The following is a 16,499-nucleotide window of genomic DNA, read 5'->3' as shown; positions in this document are numbered from 1 at the left end:
TGAATCAGATTTCAAATTGGTTTTAGTTATTGATTTTACATTTGGCTGTAGTAGTTTAATCAAAACTGTTTTAATGACAAGGACCTGGTAGTAATCTCTCAGACTGGAGACTCAATCATCACCATGCTTTTAAAGCTTCATAAGTGGAGTGAACTCCACTTATTTGGGAACTGAACATTCCTTGCTAGAGTAGGAGAATAAACAGAGTTTTTCTAAAGGTAAATGGTTAGAGCTAAGAAAAGTCTAAGATGCCTGTGAAATGCTTGGATMTATCCTAAAGCACTGCCAAGGCAGAGTATGAGGAGGTGGTGATATGTAAGAAGGTAAGAGGAGTCAAACCAGTTGACTGACAAACAAGCCCATGGCTTATATAAGCTAATCCTAGAATGTTTTACTAAGTGCCAACAGCTTCTGAAGTTAGATATGTCAACTTGCTAAGAGGTTAGCTAATTTGACACAATTTTTGCATTGCATTAAGTAATCATTATGCCATATGCGTGCTAAATAAATTCATATCTTCAGAGCAATCTGCAGTACAGCATGCTAAAAATTTTGGACCATCAGTTAAACCCACACCGGTATACCAGGAAGAGAGCAGTAAACTTACTTTCACCAGCCACATAATTAGCTGGAAAATAGCCTTGCTGTCCATTTGCTAGGCTGCCAAACCACCAGTTATCATTATCTTTGTATAACACTTGGATAATGTCACTGCGATGGATGGTTAGCTCATCTGATCGATGCGCTGTGTAGTCATAAAGAGCCACTACCTAAAAGAGAGATAAGAGCACCACAGCTTTATCACAACCATGCCACAGAGAAAAAAGCGCAACATTCACTTCCTCTTGCAGAAAGGCAGCTGAAACCAAAGCTGCACTTTGGTAAAAGCTGAGGCTCTCTCAAGTTTTGCTAATGGGATCAGGGGTGGTGGGAAAGCAGCAGGAGAGGCGAGATAAAGGACTGTGGGATTGTAGAAATGGTTAAGAACATTCAATTCTCTAAGATTAGCTTCAAAACAGCAGCTGTTAGTTTTATAAGCAATTTACTTGTGAAGCAAAAGAAAAAAAAAAGGCACTTCATACATTCACTTTCTCAGAATTGTTACACCACCTTCAGATCCCATTCTATGTGTGCGTGTGTGTAGCATATGCGGTTGAATAAATATTTCAGTAGCGTGATAGCTGTACTAGAAGGAAAATTCTAGAGGAAAAATGTCATTGCAAAGTTTTGAACTGATTCCTTCACAAACTTTTTTTTGTTTAGAAATAAGTATTTACATACGCAGCTTTATAAGTATCTGCAAAAATAGCTGTATACTCCACATAATAAAGTCACAGGGAAATACAATGCATCAGCATATGCCAGATGGAAATACCAATGGTGGTCAGCACCATGCTCACTACGTAAAGGACATTACCTTCTGCCAGAAGCCTGCTTGCTACCTAAATATAAAAATATCACATAGAATTTCTTATTCACTCTCTACCATCTGCAATCAAAAATCTATCTCAACTAATACAGAACAGCCTCAAAACATGTGAACTGAAAAATTAAGGGAACTTCACTCATCATAAATGAGTAAAAAATATTTTACATATTACACTACACATACATATACTATTCTCATTTATATAATTGTCACATGATACTGCTCCATGAAATTGTATGTAAAGAGGTTAGATATAGGGATTGTTAGGGAGTGAGAGAAGGGCACTTCTCATTAGGGGTTAAAAGACTCCCAAGTTATTAAGAAGTCAGGGATAAACTTTTTGTTGCCTATGCATGCACGTCTACCTTAAGGCTGATGAAACACACAAAGATTTTCATATTTTGACTTCAGTATGATTATTTATGAGCTACAGCTATAAAGATATAGTTAATGTTGCTTTATTTCTCGTATTTGCATGCCATGGATAAGACACATTAAATCAGTTATGACTGGGAAAAGATGGAAATGCTCCCAGCATTGTAAATTCTGTGTGGCAGCTCACAGGCTGGCCAGCAACAAAGAGTTAAGATTAGCTTAGCYCTCAACAGACAGGGATTTTATCGAAGCATATATTCCCTAACGATGAACTTCCATGGAGCAGCTAAGAAATGAAGGAGCATCCTCCACCAGAACTGTTCTGGGCATTCAAAAAGCTAGTGCATTAACAAGGGGTGACGGTGACAACGTAGGAGCAGGGATCACAGAGTGGTTAATACTGACTTAACAGGCAGTGCAGAAGAGAGGGCAGAAGCACCACGGAGCCAGAAGCTTCCCGGGTCTTGCACAGTGAGGAGAGCTCCAACAGCGCCCACTTCAGCCAAGGGCAAAGGTCTCCTCAGAGCCAAGGAGCAGGGGAGCTTGTGAGGTCCTCTGAGGTGAGGAGGGAATGTAACTACTGGCACTACAGAGAGCAGTGAAAGACAGAGCTGCACGTACTTGTCTTTTGTGGTGTCTTTTATAGGGTAGGGTGAGTATAAATGTTTTGCCATTTGGAAAAAATTATAAAAATTCAGTAATATGGAAACACTGCCAATAAACAGAACAAATGACCAAGTCAAGACCCATAACCTAGCTGCCTCGCAAAATAAGAATTCAAATTCAGTATGTCCTGCAATATGACTGGTTAGCAAATTTGATAATTAAAAAAAAGGAAAATGGAATTGTCATTATACTCATTGGAGAAATATAATCAGAAAGATGATTATGAAGGGACACAGGAAATGCACCTCAAGAACAAAGTCACTCACAAAGAGATTTAAAATTATGACCACGGCAATGGAATGTCTTCTGATCCCRCTTCAGGTTTTTGTAAATGTTTTCTAGGCTCACATTCAAGCAAAATAAAAATCTGTATCTATCAAAATTTTATGAAGTGATTTTTAAGGCTGACGCAGAAACAGCAGAGTAAGAATTCCAAAATCTGTAGCTGCAAAGATATCAAGCTGAAAGAAGAGAAAATGTTTTCAAAAGCACAGATACAGTGAAACAGCTATAGGGATACTGAAAAAAAACAGTACTCACTGTCTCTTGCCCTAGAGGAGAACTACTTCCTCTTCTCACCCCCAGTGCAGTCAGGCAGTCACTACTCTAGAGGAAGGAATTATTTTTAATTTAAATATGAAGTATTTTCATGCATTATAATTTTGAAATTTATCCATATTTGACACATCCACTTTTAACATGAAAGTTAAGAATCTGTAACAAATACATACTTTTTTTTTAAATGAAAAAGTAGAAATTATATTAAACAACATTGAGTAATATTGGCTCTCTGGATATTTGGAAGGTATTTATCAAGGGACTTTTTTAAGTAGGCACACTACACTAAAAACAAGTCGGAAGACAGTGGATTGACCATTGTAACAGCCTAAGCTTATCTGTTTGCAAACATTATTGTAGAGTTTCGCAGTGAACTTCACCTCTGAACCTTAGTGCAAAAGAAGTAATTTACATGTATATGCATATATATTACATTATATAATGAAAATTATTAGTCCTAATAACCGATACAACTCAAAACAATGCTGGATGTGAATAATTCAGATGTGCCCACAAAATYTTCTTTCCGTCAAAATTATTCACTTGAAAGATTTAAAAACTGGACAATTTTGAAAATTAACAGAGGAGCAATAAATTATAACAACAGAAGAGATGACAGTTCTTTGTTGGCATTAATTTATTTTTCAATGGCCTGTTTTAACAAAGGGCAAAACTACTTTGGCCAAGATGCTGCCTGCGCCAAAGTAATTATACAAAGCGGGACAGAAAGATTAGGCAGTCGAGTGCCAACATAAAACCAGGGTCCAGGCAATTAGACCATTTTAGGATAAGAAGCCAATGTGAGCATTCTGACTCAGCTGCTGCCATCCATAACAGATTGTACAACAGTATAAACTACTCTTAAATTTGAGCATTTCTATTTAGCATATTGCTGCTCTTTTTTTTTTTTTTTTTTTTTTTTTTTTTAAATTACAGTCCATTTAACTATCTTTGGCACAGGTTCTCTCACTTTCCTAAGCATCTATCTGAAATGTACTGCTCTTTTCATTCTCTATTGTTTTATTAGGGTGATCCAAGGAATATAATTACAGCAATCTTTGGCAGAATTAATGGTGTTTTCCAGAATACGAGATCGTTTGCCCTGCTCTACATGTTGTTTTCCTAACTCAGCAAGGCTTATCTCAGACAGGAAAGAAATTACCACTGATCCTGAAGACCACTCCAGCAGTGTTTCATCTGCTCCAGATTGCTTAGGATGTGCTACAGTAGTTATAGATATTTATAGTAGGTGGATGGAGTAAAAAAAGCTGCACACTTGCTTTTAGTTCTTGTCATGTAGAAGAACATCTACACATGCCACCTAAAGTGTTCTCAATACCTATGAGCAGCATATGCCCAGGGTGAAACACAGCAACCTGATTTGACAAACAAATTTTGCAGGCCGAGTGGTGGAATCGCAGCCCAGGGCGTGTGGCTTGTGCAGTGGGCTATGAGCAGCCAGCAGCGCCTTGGAGGTTTCAGCGAATTCTCATTTTCCACTCGCGAGTTCAASAGAATCGTTTAGGCAATGTGCTTAGCCCGTGGGATGGGAGTGCCTCCTGTTGCTCAAAAATGATTCATCAGAATTATTAGCGCTATTATTTAGGTATCTAGTTCAGGTACTCATATTGCCCCATTACTGTGTCTCAATCAGCCTCTCTCTTTTTAATAAAGTATTTATATACTCTAAAACATAAGAAGAAGTTGAAGAGAGTGAGCTGTTTGGAAATAACAAGCTGAAATCCATGAGTCATCCTGAGACTATGCTGCATGTTCTCAGGCACCGTGCAGAACTTTTCATGCTACAGTCCAAGGAGTTTCCAGCTCCAGAGGGGCACAGGGGGGCGTCAGGGACTGCGTGAACCCCCCAACTCCCGCCCAGGGCCTGCCGGGCCAAGCGGGGCGCTCATCATGCACGGTCCTTACTGCAGAGCAGCAGTCCTGTGCTGGGTAATTCCTGAAACTGGGGTGACTACCAGTTATGCTGCAAGTAACTGCCAGGAAAAATTACCAGCTTTTCCATTTCTTATTTATTTTTATTTATTTTTTTAATAGTGGCATGAGATTCAGCCACATTTTCAGAATTTCAAAATAGCTACAGACACAGAGAAGCTTCCGAATGTGTAACTCTTAAGACCGTGTTACTGTCTTTCTCCATGCAAGATGAAAAGTAGTTAACCATTTTGTTGCATCTGGAACAGATGTGGGACCTATAGCCAGACCATCTGTGAGAAACAGGAAGAAAAGGCCTGCTGAAAAAGCCTGCTGTGTCACACAGGTTTTGGTTGAACAAAACTGCTAAAAACTTTCAGCTTAGCGGGTATTCTCAGAAGATTCAGCAGCTGATTTAGAGTCCTAGACTGGAATATTACACTGGTTGTTTGTAACTCTCTAAGTTAACTTTGATATTTCAAATGGAAAAATAAAAACTCTAAAAAATGAAGGCAAAAGAGAGTGTTACCAGCCAGAATCAAGAGATAATAATGTTGTTATATCAAATGCTACCRATTCCCGATAAAAATACTAATTAAAACATTTATGACTTCTTTATTAGGCTATTTCAGTGACTGTGGTAATGGAGCCTTTGCTTTTACTCATCTCCCTATATACTGCGCTGGCCAACAAGATTTCAGCATTAGATAGAGCTCATTGCCCTAGGAAAGGCAGCACTGACCAAAAGCAAGCAATACGTTACTGCCTTCTTTTCCGTACTGATTTTGACATTTTATTCCTACTACCCAAAAAACACACTTTTAATAACATAATATCAATGTTTAAAGGAAAAAAGTTATCATTCTACTACGGGCTTCATATGCTTCTTATAGGTAAATCGATTCTTCAAGACAACAGAATACAGGTGCAGATAATGTTCAACTTCTAATTAGTCATCAGCTCTCAAAAACTACCCTTGCAGATGCTTCTGCATACACTTACAGTAAATAAACTTATGCAGACACTACATGCACACAYTGAGGTGTGTGCATACAGGGGCAAAACCCCCTCCCTCCTGTTCCTGTTGGACAAACATCTGTTGCTTGGATGCTCCACAGTGACACAGCCTCTCTCCACCTTTCTGTGCCTCGTAAGTGCCAGGGCAGGAATGAAACTTGGAGAGTGACTGGTGCAAGCGCTCTCATAAGGACTCAGGAAATGAGAGTTAAAGCTCCCCTAGTCTTGCCAACAAATCTGCTCCTGAGTGTATAATGGCCTAGGTTCTGAGCCTACTAAGATTTTTTTAAAGTGTCAAAATGAGATATGGATTTACAGTATTCAAAAAAAAAAAAGAGGGGGGGATTGTCTTAAAGATGAGAGTGTATTTTAACTGCTTTTAAAGTAGATAGAATAATTTTGAGCTCCATTTTCTTCATAAATGTGAGGATGTGTACTTACTGTTATCCTTCCCYAAGAATGGCCTGCAATACCAGTTTTAATACCCAGTTTTAAATGAAACACAAAATAAGCTGATACTTAGCATAAAATAACTGGAAATTGTTTTAATTCTGTTCTTGTTACCTGGCCCAATTAACTGTCAACACATACCTACCTCAGGCTACCTAACCATACAAATTTAGTGCACAGAAAACAGAAGTACAAGGATAGTATTAAAAGCTGAATTAAAATGATTCTGAAAGYATTAACTGCTAAGAAAAATGTACTTTCCTTGGTGTTAATTAATCTGTCTGCTCTCATGAAACTACTGCACAGTTACTTTCTTAGTCTTCAGATGACTACAGTCCTTATTTGCCTACAGTCCTTCAATATTTAATGTGCATGGGAATCGATAATCTGCCCAGAGGAATAAAAAAAAAGTGCCAGGCTGCACTTTATTGAAACCAGCAATGTACAAACAGAAAATAGAAATGCAAACACAGCTGCTGCAGSAAAGCCTATGGGGATTAAAAAATTWWAAAAAARKKGGGGGATCAATTTAGAAGTGTGTGATATACTTCAGTTTCTAAAGTTATTCAAAAACTCTTCAACTACTTTGTCTTTTGGAAATAAGCTACTTTCTTGATTTAAAGAACTCAGTTTATATGCATTTAACACTTATTTACTTAATGCATTTATAACAACAGAATCAAAAATAACTGAAATAAAAAAATTTWAAAGTTTCATTTAACCGCCCTTATTCTGGCAAAAATAATAATAATAATAAATTAAAATAACTGCTACGCAATATCCTCCAAAGCAGTTGCTCTTATAAATGTTTATAAGTCTTTATGTGATGCAGGACTCTTAAATGAAGAGTGAAGAATTTGCAGTATTTTCTAATCCCTACATACTGATAATTAAAAATGGGAAAATTTTGAAAGTGAAAAAAACAAATACTGAATCACTAAAAAAAAAAAAGCAAGAAAAAAAAACTTTTGAAATTTCTCAATAAATCAAATTTATCATATCGGCCTTACACAAACTCCATTAAACAGAGTCTATTAAAGTTACACTAAAGGTGCAAAAACCCCCAAACTTCAAAACAGCTTTATAGTACAAAGGATCCAATGTAATTTATGGCCCTTTCTAACTATTCTCTGAAAAAACACAAGAGGCAGGCAGTTAACCCAGAATATTAACTCATGCTATTCTCAATATAGGAGACTGGATTTAACATCTTCAGTACAACAGGCCCAGACTTCTAGGGCCAGTACTCAGAACACCACCCACTCTTCAAGGACTAGTTCCCCTCTATATTTTGTGTTTGTTCAAACAGGTGCRTAGATTCTGATGGTTTTCATTACAGTGATCAGGAAATGAGAAATGTAACAAAGAAAGGAATAAATATCATTGCTAGAAGTTTCCAATTAATAGTTACATAAAGATGGATAGAGGGATAGCTGTGATTTCACTTGTTATAAGCAAGTGAAATATGAGGAAACTTGGCACTGCAAATAGGATTCAAATTGAAGTTATGACTCCAATTTTCTCTCCCCACTTATCAGTGCTTGTATTCTCAGTAAGAATCAGTGACACTGCCTGTGATTTTGGCTTATTTATTTCATATCAACAAAAAGTAAACAGTGAAAAAAATAAAGTTTTAATTTACAGATCTCTGACCTCTTTACCAGCTGGCCGCAAGAAGAGCTTATTTGCCCATGCAGGCAATTTGCTTGAAGATACTTCTTTTGAGAATAAAGATAGGTTTAAAAAAAATAGCAAGAAAGAAAAAAAAAGCTTCTCTACAATAAGAGCTTGTGAATAAAAGCATTTATAGTTAAACATCAATTTTTAAAAAAATGCAAAGATAAAACTCCTTACCGTCTGTAGTCTGCCCAATAGTGTTAGGCTAAGAGGATTTCCTACTGGGCTGAAACACCCTGTGAAAAGAAAAGGCTGTGAATTTTTTGCTTGTTATCCTTTTCCATCGAATAAACCATTTTCTTTTAAAATCATTATGTTAGCAGGATATGTTTGACAAAATTCTAATGAAAAGCAGCAGCATCTTTCAGTCATAACTATGCATCCCTCAGTCAGGAACAGTTGGAAGGTTTATTTAACTAACAGACCTGACACAAGGTTAACTAATCCAATATTTCCATTCAAATGATTTGGAGAAATAGCTCAGGCTATGTCCACATGCCACCACCTCGTGCTCAGAGCTGACACTATTATCTAGGCTGCATTGCTTTTCTTTTCATTGAATTTCYGAGTAATGCATATAAAGTTTTCCAACAGAAATGATCACAAAACCTCTCAAAGGAATTACTTCCTTATTTTATCTGAAAGAATAACTATGTCTATTCAGTAGCTCCCTTTGATCATCTGAGTTCCTATCACAACACATCTCGCTGTTTATTTTATTCGCTTTCTACATAGCACATTTGAACAAGTACTTGTAAATTGTTTCCTTTTCAAACTATTACATTAACTACCAAGCTCAGGAAAATCATTGTCTGTGCATTTATCTTTTCCTACTGGCTTCCTTCGCTGTATGCTTAATAGAGCATCTTAAAAAGATACAGAAATCTAAAAATTGTTGAAGATTACAGTGAAAAACACTACTGCTTGAATGAAGAAAGGTTTGACCTTTCTCATTTTCAAGGAGGTGGACACCAGACAACACAGAGTTAAGCCTACTGGATTTTCTTTGTCAGRCACTAGATTTGAAACAAGTTCACTTTCAAACAGGAATAAGTTCGGAAATCTCATCTTCATTCACCGCTTCAAAAAATTTGCTTTTGAGGAAGCCAGTATCYGAATAAAGAGGATTTTTCTTCAGATTCCAACTCCCATGTTCTGGCACAGATCCTTAAGGAAGCTTGCACAACTCCACCTACAGTATACTTGTCTAAAGCTTGGTGGTTTAGACTTTCACAGGACATTTACTTGTAGATGCTTAATCGTTAAGATATTTTGATATTTCTAAATATAATAAAAAGTGCAAGCTCAGTCACTGTTAGCTAAGCCGTGCTCCTGCAAACCTGCACGTAAGCAACTCTGCACTTGTGAGAAAACCTAAATGAGAAGTACAATACTTAATTTTTCTTTTTCTGGTGTACAAATTAAAAAAGTATGCTCTGTATCATTTTTAAAAGAAGCTTGTACAAATTCAGAAATGCTTGATTTTGAAAGGCTTATTTTGGTATTTTATTATTTTTTCAAATTACTTTTTCGAAAGAGGAAAAGCGATGGGGATTGAAATTATTTCTAAATTCCAACCTATGRCGGTGGATGTGAACCTTACTTTTTTCACATAAGCTACTTGCCAAAACACCTGTATAGCACTAACACCAAAAGTCAACAGGAATTTAATCCTATTTATGTTATCTAAACAGTAATATAGCTGTAATATAAGCTGCTGCAGAGATGGCACTATATGCTGATATACTATTACATACAGATGTCACTTGTCAGCTCTCTGATTAAACAAAGAAAARCCTTCAAATTCAAGACCAATAAACTATCATCACACATACACAAAAATCTTTAGATTATTAAACATTTCACTGTAGGATTTTCTATTTTGGCATTGTACTGTTGTGCTTGCACACAGGAATACAAACACACTGAAACTCAATCTCTTTTAATTGTCAAGATGAAGGCTGCATAAAATGCATGGTGAAACAATTCCCTGCATGAAAAATTCTTCAGACTTTAACATATTTTTGGTCAGTAATTTCATCAAAAAAATTCTCATTCTCCTAGGAAAAAGATGCATTTTCCTGTCACTTCAGCAGTGTGTGTTTAAGCAGGTGGGTGCTTGTGTGCAGTCTCGAGGTGCAGCATCTTATCAGGTGAAAACTTCCTGGTTATAGACTGACAAACCCTCTCAAGGCTGAATAAAGAGCAGTGCAGACCTCTGCTGCAAGCACAGGAGAGAGTGGGCAAGCTCTCATTAACTCCAAGATTAAGGACTGCTGCACTGAGTTTCAACCGCAGTGGTTTTCACTTTGTGCTTCCCCCAAGCAAAGCAGTTTTCTTCCAAAATAATCAGGATTTTCTTGTTTCTTTGGTTGAGGTGGAAACAATAAATTAGTCCACAGCCCACTTATCCAATCRATATTCAGTGCTCCACTGATCCAATGCTGTTTGTTCATATCCATCATGCTTGGTATAACTGTAGCTGTTTCATTTTTCCTAAATTAACTGTTTTCCTTGGTTACCTCAAACTCTTCTTGAGTGTTGTCATCTTTTTCCATTTATCCAGTATTCTTTTATTAGCTCCTGTGTTCAGAATACTGATTTAAAMAGGTGCTAACCTTACTCCTTCACAAAACAAGGCCAGCTGAGCACGCAGGGGGACATCCATGTCCCTTCTCACACGACGCAGTGCAGTTTTGCAGCAGTTTGGCGGAGCTCTCGGCTGGACTCGCCTCCCTGCTTGCCCCAGCACGGACGTGACCCGGCGCGGTACCCGGGTTGCTCCCGACCCAGCCCGTGCTAACTTCCCCACTGCTGCTGGCAGCTACCGAAAATCAGGTCAGGATTGGGGGAGGATGGTTCCACCCCATCCAAAAATGAGGTTTGCAGGACATTATGACCCACRGGGACCTTCATTTARCCTAAGCTTATATAGAAGTTGTTCAATTCTTGTAAYGTTAAACTCAGAAAACCAAACCAAACCAAACMAAACGAGGTTAATCTCGAATGTATTATCTTATGGATGCTTAGGATTCATAGGGATGCATCCTTGCTGGACCAGCGGATCTACATGAACTCTCCCAACAACCTTCTTCTCTTCACAGCTTTTTCTACCTTCACCTTCAAGCCCTCGTAACTGCTGGGAAGCTAATCTTCTCTATGAAAGTATTAACATTTGAATTTGCTCTATTTTATATTACACTGCACTGATTCTTCAGTGGTCCCCTTGACATGGAATTTTACATTACAAGATAAACTGTTTCTTCTATTTCTTCTTCCACAAAATTCTCCTAATTTTCTGTTAATTAATTATAAGGTATTTGTTACATGTCAAATCTCCAAAAATTCCAATGTAAGGGAGTCTACAGWCACCTGTGAAATCAGTCAAAAGTTTACAGAAAATCTTCAGGAATTCATAAAATATAAATGAAATATAAACCAATAAATAAAAGAACTGAGGAAAGCTAATATCCAGACTCACTTCTGTGATGAACTCCTCTAAAGCACAATGAAAAAAAAAAAACATTTTTTTCTTACATCTATTCCAGTTCAGTATGATTTTATTCTTAAATGATTTTTACTTTGAAGTTTATATTAATAATGCATCAGAAAAACATCCCTTGAAATATAAGAAGATTAACTATGTTTCTAGGAAATAGCTTGTCTAATTGTAGACACGTGTCTTTTAATTTATAACACCGTCTCCTGCAACACAGCGTAATTAATACTGATCCTCATAAACAAACAACACAGGGAAAAAAAGTGAACCAAGATAGGAGATGAGTATTTGTGTTCAAATTACCCCTCCATTACCCATCCTTCTTGGCTTTAAAACTATCCCAAGTAAACAAAATTATGTTTTCAGTAAGGTCATCTATTCAGAACTATCACTTTTGCAGCAAAATAGCTTTTAATATGCAATATAGGGTCTAAATCATGTTTCAGAGGAAAAGATCTTTTAAAATAAATGCTTTCAGAGCAGTATCAATTGCTTATTTTTCAGGTAGGTATAGCATTAGAGAAAGGAGATTCTTTTGTAATGTCTACATATATATTTAATCTTCCCTCAGAGGYTTTATTCTCACAATTATGCTGTAACAGATCAAACAGAATTCATTAAAAAATAATAATAATAAAAAAAAGAGTTTATATACTGGATAGGAAACTGTTTTCCTTTACTCAAAATCACAAATACTATCAAAATATGCTGCAAACATTTTCAGATTAAGTTCATACAAAAAAACAGAGGTACCCACTTAACACAGACCTACCACTTTATTTTACCACAGAAAAATACAAGTTTTACTAACATCCATTTCTGTGGAAGAAAACCTGTTTCAAAAGCTGCTATAAACGTGATTCAGTTGAGCTCCTCTGATCTTGAGCATATTTCAAACTGAAGAGGAGAACAGACAGGACCAAAACGCATTGAAGACTGTTTCAACAGAGTTTAACACATACCCAAGCTTTTATAAAAGCTAATTTTGAAGACATTTGGCTCAAGCTGTGCAGCAGGAAAACCATGTTCCAAAGCAGCTCAGAATCTAGGAACAGGCTACGCTTAGTAACTAACATAAGGCCAAAGGAAACCGTTAACTCCTGTGAGAGTCTGTGTCTTGTGAGCCACTTAAAGCCTATATCCTCTCAACAGACAGTCCCCAGCACGTATGCTTGGGTGTATATATATATATATATACACATATATATACACATATATATATACACACACACACGTAAGTGTTGAGATGGCATCACTACAGAATGAAAAAGTCTGCTAACAACATCCATGCATTGCAGTATATTCTGCAGAAGTTTGCTCCGTGACAGGTCAATTCATTCAATTACCCGTTTGTCTTATTTCTTCTTTCTTCTTCTCCAGACATTTGCAAAAATTCTTCTTTCTTTCTTCTCCAGACATTTGCAAAAGAACTATCATTAATTTAGTTCTCATTTTCTAAAAGAGGTTCTACCTTGTTATGTATATCATCCACATGAGAAAAAAAAGCACAAAACTAAAGGAGAAATAAAATTCCTCTCTGCTTATTGACCTAACTTGTATAAAATATACAAAGAAGCTTCCACTGAAAGAACTTCCACTCCATTTTACCAGCCAGAAATGAGAACTGCTCTTATGCTGTATAGTAAAAGACATGAGAGACGCCTTAGCTCTACTGCTGCCAGGTGTCACTGCTCCAGGCAGCAGTGCCGGGACACTCATCTGGAAGGCAACAGAGAGAAAAATCACCTAAGCCAATGCAGGACCAACAAAGGTAGAGAAGGGCAAAGTGCAGCTTCTCATCCATTTCCTTTCCCAATGCCCATTATCCCTATGAGAATTTTAAACAAACAAAATAAATTAAAAAAAAAAAAAAGAGAGCTTACATCAACAGATCAGACTGCGATCGACTTTTAAAACATTACACAGAAATACGTCGACATTTACTTTTTAACTGTTTAACAAATATTGGCATTAATAACTCATCTAGAAAGTATTAATAAGAACTCCAGAGACTTATACAATTCTGCACTACGCACACAGTGCTGCTGCTCCTTCCCGACCCAGTTATTTCCTAGCAGCTGCGCCAACTCCAGAAGCTGGGAAAACTCAGGCGTCTAAACCCCGAGGCGGCCGCCTTGCCGCAGGCCGCGAGGGGCGGCAGCTCTCGGGCGCTCGTGCCCAAGCGGAGGCCTCGCGCGAAGGGGCCGCCCGCGAGGCCCGCGGCTGCTGCACACGCCTGTCCCCGAGCCGCAGCCCCAGGAGGGCAGCGCGGAGGGATGACGAGGCCGGGGCGGCGCAGGGATGTGCTGCAGCRCCCAGGGAACAGCTCGCGGAGTCGGGCAGCGCCGTCACAAAAACACTGTGCTCCGGCACTGCCGTATCCCACAAAACAACCGTGCCCACAGGCGGCCGAGAGGACGCGCAGAGGCAGCTGTGCCAGGGGTTAGACGCCACTGTCACTGCTGGTTCAAGGCGCCCTGGGCACTGACAGGTATTCAGTCTGAATCTCAGAATAACCCTCCAAAGGGAATTTGGGAGGTAGCCCTCCAGTGGCATTGAGAAGGCTGACTATTTCAAACAAATACACTTACCCAGTGTTTATGCAGGCTGAATTTGGCCCCTTTTTATACAAGGCATAATAAAGTAAAACTATTGCATCACAAAAACAATAAAAAATCCCAACTTTTTAATTAGAGATTACAATCAAATACATTTAGCAGCCTACACACCCACCTAATTATTTCTGAGTAATCTTATCAAATCATCTTCTTACATTTTTCTTGCAAATGCTAAGTTTCTGCAGTACCATATATAAACAATGCAAGTAGTAGCACGTGTCCAAAGCCTTCTTTTGAAGTAAAGCCTCTATATTGAATTCATGCTAATTAGGAGCGTGCTAACTTACGACAGCCTCTAATGTTACATCACAACGGAATGAGATACAACCGAAAAGCAACAGGGGTTATAGGACACGGTTGTTTCTTCCTCCACTGCAGAGAGTGGAAAGCAACTACACAGCAAACATCAATATGCCTGCCCAGGTATCATCACTGCTCTGCAATCAGATTGGCAATAGTATTTGCAAGTCCTAGGTCGTAGATAAAATGATTTAAGGAAAATGACACATATCTTGCATTAATAAGATTTATTTTTCTTCCAGCGCTGCTGATATCCTGAGAGCCATTATTGTTTTTGCTAAGCTCATCAAGACTATGTAAAAGCAAAAATAAAATAGATTTGAAAAAAATAAAATCTTGCTTTGCATTATAATAAATAAAGTTTGTGGTGCTACTCTGTGGAAAAATACATTTGAGAAATAGATACCACTAAACCTGCAGTCCTGTAGTTTGTGGATGCCCAAAGCTAAAGTAATAGCCTTCCCATGTGAGTTTGGCAATAGTTTTTCTTTCGTTGTGCTGCATTAACTTTACCTCCTTAACCCAGAGGAAATGGACCACTTAAGCAGTATTTATGCTTTATACTTAGAAAAAACATGTGATGACAGTCATTATCAAGCACAGAGCTTCACTATATCTGTAACTCTAAAAGACAAGTACCTATTGACTTCTACCTATTGACATGAGGTCTACCCATGTGGTCAAGAACCATACTTTAATAGGACGAAAAGACATAGAAAGGAGATTATGCATGGTCCCTCTAACAATTGTAAAAAAATCTTCAACAATTGCCACTAGTAGTATACCATTGCACAAAACACAGCGAATTGGCATACAGGTCTGCAAATGAAAAACTGTAAGAAATGTGCTTAGAATATCACAGAATCACAAAGCAACTGAGGTTGAAAGGGACCCTAGAGATCGTCCAGTCCAACCTCCCCGCTCCAGCAGGGACACCCAGAGCACGGGGCATCCAGGCGGGTTTGGAAGACATCCAGAGAAGGAGACTCCACAACCTCCCTGGGCAGCTTGTGCCAGGGCTCTGGCACCCTGTCATCTCTGTCTGAAGAAGTTTCTCCTCACATGGAGATGGAACTGCCTGTGTTGCAATTTATACCCATTGTCCCTTGTCCCATCACTGGCCACCACTGAGAAGAGCTTGGCCCCATTCTCTCTACATTCTCCCCTCAGGTATCTATAAATATCATAAACACTTTCAAATATTGCCCATTAACAATTTTGCAATACATAGTTTTCTCAGAGAAAATAAAGTTATGAAAGTCAAGAAAGGTAAGAAAAGGTCAGTAAGAAAACGATAACATCAGTCACCGTCCCCTGCACAAAAAGAAAAAAAGAGAAAAGGAAAAGAGGAGTGAAGAAGAAAATAGGGGGGGGGGGAAAAAAGAACGATAACAACACTATCCCCCCATCCAATATTGCAATATGCTGGAAAAAAAATAATCAGCTTGATCTGTCAGGTGTTGACCATGAACACAGTAGTCACAGGTTTGTACCCGCCTATTCTCTATTCAGCGAGCACTTTCAGCCAGTACAGAATACTAATTTTCAGAAAATGTTACCGTGAAATTCTATGACATTGCCAAACAATCCATATATAATACTAAGCCTGAAAAATGCAGGATCATAGGCAGAAACTAAATCAGGAAACCATATTAGCTTTAGTACTGTCTAAAATTAATGGRGTAATAAAAATTTGTGCATAGCAGACACACGTAGTGCAGTCTCAGGAACAGACTTTACATTTAAAATACAATCCAAAAATTATTTTGTAGCTTAAAAACTACACTGGTCRGGTATTTAATGAGAACATGTGTGTTGTGAGCTCATGTTCCATCGTTTTTTTTTTTTTTTGTGCATGCATACACTTTCTGGTTTTCAGATAATTTATAAATAAATTATTCCAAAAGCAGCTTATGAGTGATTAGAATGCATACGAATAGATAAGTTCTTTCCAGTTTCTTTCCATCTGTACATGGAA

General features: G+C 37.9%; 1 protein-coding gene across 1 annotated transcript in view; it reads right to left on the bottom strand.

Annotated features, from left to right (window-relative positions):
- AHI1 (Abelson helper integration site 1) overlaps positions 1–16,499 on the bottom strand; it is a 79,360-nt gene that overhangs the window by 14,559 nt on the left and 48,302 nt on the right. The window contains exons 19-21 of the mRNA XM_026048222.1: positions 8,282–8,340; positions 3,011–3,076; positions 608–770 (exon numbers count right to left, since the gene is read on the bottom strand). Coding sequence (XP_025904007.1) covers positions 608–770; positions 3,011–3,076; positions 8,282–8,340 — 288 coding nt within the window. The remainder of the gene's footprint in view (positions 1–607; positions 771–3,010; positions 3,077–8,281; positions 8,341–16,499) is intronic.

The sequence above is a fragment of the Nothoprocta perdicaria genome, unplaced genomic scaffold (assembly GCF_003342845.1).
Source record: "Nothoprocta perdicaria isolate Ctin4 unplaced genomic scaffold, notPer1 scaffold_52, whole genome shotgun sequence".
In the NCBI taxonomy this organism is placed as follows: domain Eukaryota; kingdom Metazoa; phylum Chordata; class Aves; order Tinamiformes; family Tinamidae; genus Nothoprocta; species Nothoprocta perdicaria.
Note: the sequence above shows the minus strand (reverse complement) of the source record. Positions and strands in the feature narration are given on the sequence as shown.